The 9064-nt window shown below is 47.8% G+C and overlaps 2 protein-coding genes across 3 annotated transcripts; both read left to right on the forward strand.

Annotated features, from left to right (window-relative positions):
* Positions 1-862: 862 nt before the first annotated feature.
* On the forward strand, positions 863-4598 carry LOC134627310 (E3 ubiquitin-protein ligase RNF182). 2 transcript variants are annotated; one of them, XM_063473267.1, is made up of 9 exons: positions 863-1250; positions 1339-1541; positions 2210-2283; positions 2383-2506; positions 2654-2807; positions 2920-2987; positions 3067-3193; positions 3525-3763; positions 3853-4598. In XM_063473267.1, exons 4-9 carry the CDS (start codon positions 2459-2461, stop codon positions 4033-4035), a joined length of 819 nt encoding a protein of 272 aa, XP_063329337.1. In that variant the 5' UTR covers positions 863-1250; positions 1339-1541; positions 2210-2283; positions 2383-2458; the 3' UTR covers positions 4036-4598. The 2 variants fall into 2 exon arrangements, with proteins under 2 accessions (XP_063329337.1, XP_063329338.1); XM_063473268.1 differs by having other exon boundaries at positions 1342-1541.
* A 391-nt stretch (positions 4599-4989) lies between these two features.
* Positions 4990-8420, forward strand: zgc:109913 (regulator of G-protein signaling 9-binding protein). Its single transcript, XM_063473490.1, has 4 exons — positions 4990-5188; positions 5310-5513; positions 7949-8091; positions 8259-8420. The coding sequence occupies exons 1-4, from the start codon at positions 4990-4992 to the stop codon at positions 8418-8420; spliced, it is 708 nt and encodes a 235-aa protein (XP_063329560.1).
* Positions 8421-9064: the final 644 nt, after the last annotated feature.

Below are 9064 nucleotides of genomic sequence, written 5' to 3' on the forward strand. Positions count from 1 at the left end.
CACCAAACAGCTGGCTGCTGGTCTGAGATCAGCTGAATTATTTTTACTGCTGCAAATTTTGGTACCCGTCTGATACCAGGTGAACCCAGGGCCAGCACTGATGTAAGGAGAGCAGTGCGTCCTGATTTATGAGATCTAAGGCACTCAGCTCGGCTGCTGTAGTTTAAGTGCTAAATGATGTAAATAAATCAGTGCCCACAGACATGTTTTATGTTCAGTGCATACATGAACTTACAGGACAGAAACACAGTATCAGTCCTGTCCCGATAGCATGGCTCTCATGCCTCACTGCTCTCCACCACATCAGCTGCCTTAAACATACTGGCCTGGTACTTACTGTAGCGGCTCTTATACTGCCTTTACAGATTAGACAGGCCTCTTCTCTGTTTTTAAGTCACTTCTGAAAACCCATCTCTTCACCCTGGCCTTTGACACCTTGTGAAATGTTTTTTTGTTTTGTTTTTTAGTTTATTTATATTAGTTTTTATTAGTTGATTCTATGCTGTTTAAAAAAGGCTCTTTTAATTTTAAATTGTATGTATTATGTGTGTGTTTTCTGTTTTTGTTTAATTCTATTGTTCTTAACTTATTTACTGTACAGCACTTTGGTCCTGTGCTGGGTATTTTAAAGTGCTTTATAAATAAAGTTGTATTAGATTGGTCTGTATTTACTTTTGATTGGGCAATCCTGAAGTTTCTGCTCTCTGATTAGTTTATTTTGGTATTTAATATTTAAAATCACCGGTGTGTCATCCGTCCAATCCACGCTGCGCCTGTGAAGGCTGAAATGTGTGACAGGTAAATGAACCTGCGATCAGATCATCGATCAGTAGATCGACCCTGTTCGTCTCGTTCAGAGTTTCCCGTCATTCCGCTGCTGAACGGTTTCCATGGTAACCGTGACCGCGCCGCGGGACGCGCGCCGCCGTGATACGGAGGCGAGACGGTGAGTCACCGACAGAAAACAGCTCCGGTAACCGACGGAGCGACAGCAGCAACCGACACACCGAGACGGGATAGCACGTTAGCATGTTAGCATCCCGCTGCCGCGTGAGCCGGAGGCGCGAGACGGCTACGGACTGTCAATGAGGCTGATGACGGCAACTACCGCAGTGACATCACAGCAACAGACAGCAGCAACAGCAACAGCATCGCCTGCTGCAGGGCAGCGGCAACATCGCCCTACAGCCTGACTGCAGAGCAACTACACGAGAGCAACCGGAGACAGCAGCAACAAACTGACGGCAACTGTGCAGAATTAAACACGTCCTGATTTGTTTCTGCAGCAAACAGCAACTGATCCTACGCCAACATGTTGCTTAAACCTTCTGTCTTCAGCAGGGACTGCAGCAACTAAAACCTACAACATCTGCAGCAGCAGCAACTCCAGCAACCTGGAGTTTATCCAGTTGACATGTGAGCATCAACACGTTGCTTCAGCCTGGGAGACAGAGAGCAACTTCATGAAGAGCAACCAGTGACAGAGCTACGATTTCACTCACAGCAACGCAACCTGCCACTACAGCAACTGCCAACAGCAGGTGAGCAACATGAGAGTGAGTGTGTTTGTGTGTGTGTGTGCGTGTCTGTGTGTGTGTGTGTGTGTGTGTGTGGAGGGGGGGGGCGTCTGATAATCAATAATCTGATCAGAAATCAGGGAGCGCAGATGTTTGAAAACTATTACTGATTCTGATGACTGGTTTTTAAAGCTGCAGCTGGTGCGCCTACCTGTAGTCATGGTAACAGGTAGCATGTACCTGTAGCAGGTGTGTTTGCAGAGCTCATCCTTAAACATCGATCCATCAGAAGATCAAACAGAATCAATAAACCTCAGGATTAAAAGACGGCCTAAACTATAGGTGAGTCACATGGTTTAATCTCAGTCAGGCAGGACCAGGAATCATCAGGTGGTGACATCATCTGGCCATCCAGGTGAGTGAAGGATTAAAAAAAACTTACCTGTCTGTGAGGAGGTGGAGCTTGAGCAGAACACTTCACCTGCTGTGAATACTGCTCTGTTATTGGTACAAACAAACACACCTGAGCAGCGTTCAGCGCAGATAGAAACAACAGAAGCTCCGGTCCAGCTTTTATTCTGTTCATACTTTATTTTTTCACTTTGATCGGTAAATAACTAATCAATAACTGATCAATGAGTGTGACAGTCCTCGTGCTCTTATTTTGAAAGTAAACGGTTGTTTCTCTCCAGGAGGACGTCTGCTTCTGACTGGACGGATGGACGTCCTTTCAGACTGTCTCGCTGATCAGCTGACCTGGACTCAGGTGTGTTTCTACCTGCAGACGAGGAACGCAGAACTGTAGCTCGGTCATAGTTACAGTACTCGACTTGTTTAGTATTCTCTTTCATTGTTTGTCTCACAGTCAGGTAACAGCCTCAGTTAAGCCCCGCCCAGCACCCACCTCCCCCTCACGTCAGGTGAAGACAACAGTCAGCAAGATGAGCCTGTTGAAGGAGGTGGAGCCAGGACAGGAAATGGAGGGGAAGGTGAGTCTACCCATCATGCATCCCTGCGGTGTCGCAGAGAGAGAGAAAAGATTTATTTAGTGAAAACATTTCGAGTAAAGTTTGGAGAGATCGAACAAAGACCGCGATGCGTTCGGGGAGACTTACCTGTTGCTGTGCTGCATTCAGGTGCAGACCTGGGCTCAGTCTCTGGTGTACACGCTGGAGGAACTCGAGTGTAAAATCTGCTACAACCGCTACGACACGCGCAGCCGGAAGCCCAAACTGCTGGGCTGTCTGCACCGAGTCTGCGCCAAGTGTCTGAAGAAGATGGTCGACATGGGTGAGTTCACCTGGCAGGTAGACACGCTCACAGCACAGTCAGCTGCTGGATCACGCAGATGCCAGCATGACCGTTACCTGGTGACATCACCTGTTGTATCATGTGATTCCAGGAGAGTCTTCGCCGTCCATAATCAGCTGCCCATTCTGCCGCCACGAGACGTACGTCCCCGACGAAGAGGTGTGGCCTCATTTCCTCCTCTTCGACGGTCAGAGTCTGACAACCTGAACTCACACTGTCTCCTCCCCCTCTTCCTCAGGTGTGGCTGATGGAGGACGACCGGCACATCCTGGCGGTCCTGTCGTGTCAGGATCGTGCTCGGCGAGGAGGTGGAGCAGGAAGTGGCAGCGGTGGGGAGGTAGTGCTAAGTCCCAGCAGTCTGACAGGTAAAAACCTGAGAGTTAGAGCAAGATAGTCAGCCAATCACAGCCAGCCGGTAGATTTATCCAATCAGGAATCTCCGCCATAAAGTGACCTGTTTGAGGTGATTGAGCGGTATTCTTCGCCATCATTGGTCAGCGGTATCCTTTATTGGACACCTTAGATATTGATATTGATTACTGGTTGGTGTATCCATAGTTTTCACATGACGTCAGCGCTCGGGGGACACGCCCACCTGGAGGGTAAAAACAGTACTTTGCTCTCCAGCCTTCCTTAAAAAGGAAAATAACATAGTGTCTGGAATTTCTCTTGGTAAAGCTCTGGGTCTGTTCCCAGGGGGTGGAGCTGCAGGCAGCGGCGAGGAGGCATCCCACCGCTCCTCGGACTGTCTCGTCATCACCATCATGGAGCTCCCAGAGGAGTCGCCGTCCTCAGATTCACTGAGCATGCTCAATGTAGTGGGTCTGTACCGTGCTCCCAGCCTGGACTCGCTGCCCTGCAACCTCCCGGGTCAGAAATGCCGTGCCTGGACATCCCGCAGCTTCCCACGCTGCCTACTGGGGGCACTCTGCCTGGTAAGTACCAGTTTAACCAGTTTGAACATAACTATCTAAATCAGAACCAGTGTAACTGGTGTGTGCGGCTACTCCCCCTGTGTGTGCAGGTGTACTTTAGCTCGCTGCCGTTGGGGATCTACCTGCTGATGATTGGTCAGCTATGGCTGGGCGTGGTCCTCGTCAGTCTCGTCCCGTCCACGCTGCTGCTGCTCGTCCTTTACGGCTTCTGTCAGTGTCTCTGCCACGAGCTAATGGAGGCGCTTGCTGCCCGCACGCACTCGCTACCGTGACAACAAAATGTAGCCATAGAAAAGCCTGTAGACTGAGCCATCACACTCTGACATCACTCTGACCCCGCCCTTTGTGAATACCAGCAAGTCCCCCTCACACATCCCCTTGGTGGAAATACGGCCAATCAGTGTTGAACTACGTGATGACATCATCACATATAGGAAGTGGAGACAGTCCTCTCCAGTCAGAAGACATCTGCTGACTAATCAGAGACATGTTACTGTCCTGGGCACCGATCATAAAACTGTTTTACCTGCTGATTACAGAACACACCTGTACCTGTATCACCTGTTTATCCCACAGTCACATGACCTGACAGGCTGTTAGCCTAGCTTAGCACATACACTAATCACAGAGGGAAAGTGCTAGCCTAGCTTAGCATGTGTATTTAGCTTTGAAGCTGTGCTTATTCTAAGCTATGCTAACAGTCGCGATGTCCTGTCTGTAAAATGATTCATGAACCCTGTGATGATGATGAGTGTCACTTCCTGTCCGTGTAGTGGGCGGAGCCTTTGGAGAATCAGCTGTTTAGTTTTGTGATGAAATAAATAAACATAAGTGACATGAAGTGTTTGAATCATTTCCTGCTGCGAGTTCCTCTCAGGTGAAAGGTTGTCACATGAGTGACACCTTTGGGACCTGTGGGCGGAGTCCCAGGAGCATTTGGGCATCAGCTGGTCGCTGCGTGTTAATTAAAAACACGCTATCCTCAGAGAGAAGAGCAAGAGTGTTTATAGAAACCTGGCAAGAGCTGCTCTCCACCACAGAGGAAGAAGCTGCAGCAGGTACATCTTCTTTCATACAGGTGTTCTATAAAGGCACATCCACAGGTGGGTCATACAGGTGATTTTACATTTACTTGTCTAAGCATCACCCAGATTTAGATTTTTTTAGTTTTAGATGTTTGAACAGCACCTGTCCTACCTCTCTCCTCCCTCCAGGTGGTCGACATCATGAGTCGTTGGCGTCGTTCAGTGGACGAGCTGGCGGCACGGCGGCGACAGCATGAATGTGAGCGCGCTCAGGATGCACTCAGTCGGGTCACTTCATGTTTCCAGCAGCTGGTTGCGTCGCTCGGTAGCTCAGCCGACGGCAGCTTCCTGCGAGATGAGTTGGACGAGACGAGAGCTGTGGCTCACCGGATCTGCAGTGGTAACACCTGTCTATGGTTCACCTGTCTGTGGTTCACCTGTCCTTCTCACCTGTGTGTTTCTCGCTGTCTCATGTGTTCACCTGACTCTCTCATTGCTCCATCTCCCTTATGTGTCTTCAGGGCTGTCCAGCCGGCTGCTGCGCTTGCTTTCAGACTCTGACTCCGCCCCCTCAGGTGTGCAGGACAGGCAGGTTTTGGAGCGTCTGTGGGTTCTCTTCCTGTCAGCATTGGAGCACTTCCTGTATGACCTGCGTAAGGCCTGTGACCTAATTGGGCAGTTCCCCCTGACTGAGCACAGCAACAGGCGCTCGCTGGTCAACACAGGTCAGCTGAGTTTAGTTCTGCTGTGAGATTGGCTAACTTTGTGTAAAAGATGTCTGTTGTGGCCGAGTCTTGAACCGGTAAATCACCTGCAAGTGTTTTTGGTTGAATGTCTAAATTGAGGAGTACTCTACTGATATAAGGTTTAAGAACACCCTCATTTTTCCAAGTTTTTATTGCAATTCAAGTTGTTCAGTCCATTGAACAGCTTGAAATGGTACAAAGGTAAGCGGTGAACTGCCAGAGGTTAAAAAAGGTAAGGTTAGCTAAAACTGAAAAAATAATGCACATTTCAGAATTATACATAAAGGCCTTTTTCAAGGAAACACACAACGTGTTAACAGTTTAAAGCTGTTCTGCAGCAATGGAGGTTGGTCAAGCCTTGAAAGCTGGTGCTGCTAATTCCTACAGGTGTTCCAACTTTCCTGGATTACTTCCCCCTCTGCATAAAAGCAGTGTTGGAATACACTGATTTACCCTCGTGAGCATCAGCTGCAGTAGTGTGTTGGTACAAAAATGAGAAGAAAAAGGCGATTAACAATGGAAGAGAGACAGACCATCATAACACTTATAAATGTATAACTTTCCAAACTGTGACAGGAAGAGGTCTGGCAGACCCAAAGTCACAACTGAACCAGAGGACAAGCTGAGAGTTAACAGCTTGATAGGCGGCTCACAGGACAGCAGCTTCAAGCACAGAGTAATAGTGGTCATAGTGAGCAAGTCTCAGTTTCCCCTTACCTCAGTCTCAAACTCTATATTTATTTCTTACTCTTCCTATATTTGTTTTTCTTTTGCACTGAATGGAACTGGAGCCTCGTCGTCTCGTCTCTCTATGTACTGCACTGTATATAGCAGAGATGACAATAAAGTTGACTTTGACTTTGAACTGTGAAGAGAAGACTTCGAGCTGCAGGTTTGACAGGACATCACTAAGATGTCAGAATAAGACAAAGAGGTTTGGCTGGGCCATGAAACACCGCCACTGTAATACTCAGACTGGTTTTATGGACTGATGAGTCATCACGCAGGATCTTTGTACGCTGTCAAGTAGGTAAAGGAGGGTTCCACAGTGTGTGGCATCAACTGTCACACATGGAGGAGGAAGTGTGATGGTCTGGGGCTGTTTGCTGAACCAGGGTCGGTGACTTGTACAGAGTGAGAGGCTCCCTGAACCAGAACAGCTACCACAGCATCCTGCAGCACCATGCAGGACCCTCTGGTATGCACCTAGTTGGTCAGGGGTTCATCTGCAGCAAGATAATGACCCATAGCAAAAGTCCAAGCTGTGCCAGAACTACCTCAGGAAAAAATAACAAGATAGAGTGACCAGCACAGTCTCCAGACTTAAACCCCATCGAGCTGGTTTGAACTGGACAGAAGAGCGAAAGCAAAGCAACCTACAAGGTCCGCATTTATGGGAACTTCTGCTACAGATATGGGAGAAGATTTGATTTCTATTGTATTCTATTGCCAAAGGAGGCTACTGATGAGTCAAAGTTTACAATACACTTTGGTCTATAAACTGATTCCATTATTTCTTTTTTCTTTTTTTTTTACTCCAATTGCTTATTTGTGCTGTGCTTTCACTTCAGAGTGCAATGAGACACCAAACTGCATCATTTTTAATGAAAAACTGGAGAAACTCGGGTGTTTTGAAACTTTTAGCTTGTAGTGTATGTGTAACCTGCGCTTTCTTGTCCAATGTAGGAACGTTACCATGGAGACCTCAGGCTTTTTTTATAGGCTAACGTGTGTCACAGAGGTCATTTTTCTGCTATAACCAAAAGCTTACCTAATGCTGGGCATACACTGCGATTTTTGTCCCATTTTGGCCGGAGTTTCGCCTTAATCGTGTGTCGTGCATCGTGTAGTATACATAGGGTAACAAGAAGCGATTAGCACACAATCATCTCACACTGTGCACGCGAAAACACAGAAATGAAAGTGAAAAGACGGAGCAGCACAGCAGTGCAGCGTGTGATCTGGACACAAGCGATGGAGGCACAACTTGTAGAACTTTGGCTCATCTGAGCCTTTTCGATTTATCACGACCACACCAACCGTGAAAATAGTTGGATGGAGATTGCTGCTCAATCACAGCTGCCTGATCAATGTTTTTCATTACCAAGATGATGGTGGTGTGTGTGAGTGAAAGACAGAGAGGGAGAGCGAGACACAGATTTTGTGTTATAAGCCGACGCACAGCGACTTGCAGTGTTGAACCGTGACAAGCATTAGTTTTGATTATCCAGGAACAACACCAGCACGGGGATATCAGATTGTGCTCTTATCGATCCGTTACTGATCTCCTGTAGGTCCTTCATAAATTCCAGGACCTCAGTCACCAAGAAGCTGAACTTACCTGAGGAAGTGTTTTTCTCATCCACCTGACCATCTGTTCCTCACCTGTCTCACCTGTCCTTCTGAATTTATAGGATGTGTTGATGGCGTGGTGGGCGTGGCAGCTCGGGTGGCCTCAGTCCAGTTGCCATGGCTCACCTCGGAGGTGGAACCAAGCCCAGATCTGACCAATCACATCACAGGACTGGAAACTATGATGAGCGAGATGCAACAGAGGGTGAGGGGAAGCATATGGAACACTTCCTGTTGGACTGTGAGGTTTAACTGTTGCAGAGTCACCCACGTGTTCGGTCACCTGTCTGCTCTTTAGTTTGCTTTATAAATGGCTGAATTCTGTGCCGCTGCTTTGTTTTTTGTTCTGAGTGTCTCACCGTTGCTCTGCAGGTTCCTGTGGCGTTCTGGTCGGTGGAGGCGACCCAGCCGGCGTGGGCTGAAGCCCGCGGTGAGCCAGATGACCTGGTGGAGAGCCTGGAGGACCTGATGGAGGTTGAGGTCATTGCTGGTTCCAAGAAGACGGCATGCTGTGGGCTGGGCTGCGTCGGGTAGATGTAGATTTAAGTGTTTCCATTAAAATGGGAGAACCATGTTTTAGAGGAAACAGAAGAAAACCTGGGTTCATTTGTCATTGTGATGTTTAAACAATCAATATTAAATAAGTCTTAATAAAGCTGGCAGATCAATATTTGCAGTGATTAATGATTAACATGTCCCAGAAGAAAAATGCCACTGGATGGTTGAACTTTCCTTTAGTAGGAGGTGACAGAGAGGTACATACTGAGATAAAATACACAATGCATGGATTCACCTGCAGCATAACTAAGGGAGGATTCAGGGTCACCTGGTCCAGCCCTAACTATATGCTTTAGCAAAAAGGAAAGTTTGAAGCCTAATCTTAAAAGTAGAGATTGTGGCTGTGTCCCAATTCAGGGTCTGCACGCTTGAAGTACGCATTTCAAGTGCGAATACGTCACCGCCACGCGACGACGGCTGTCCCAATTCAAAGTGTACTTAAAATGCATACTCCAAATGCACCGTCGATTTCCCCAAATATCAAGCGTGGTCCGGTGCACGCTTCGTGGTCCCATATATCCCACAATTCATAGCGCAGCCGTGGGTGTGGATAATTTTGCCGCAAAATACGGCCGAAGCAGAGCGGCCGAAGAGTGAACTGTCAAGAGTAAGTACTGAAT

The sequence above is a fragment of the Pelmatolapia mariae genome, linkage group LG5 (genome assembly GCF_036321145.2).
Source record: "Pelmatolapia mariae isolate MD_Pm_ZW linkage group LG5, Pm_UMD_F_2, whole genome shotgun sequence".
NCBI classification, from domain to species: domain Eukaryota; kingdom Metazoa; phylum Chordata; class Actinopteri; order Cichliformes; family Cichlidae; genus Pelmatolapia; species Pelmatolapia mariae.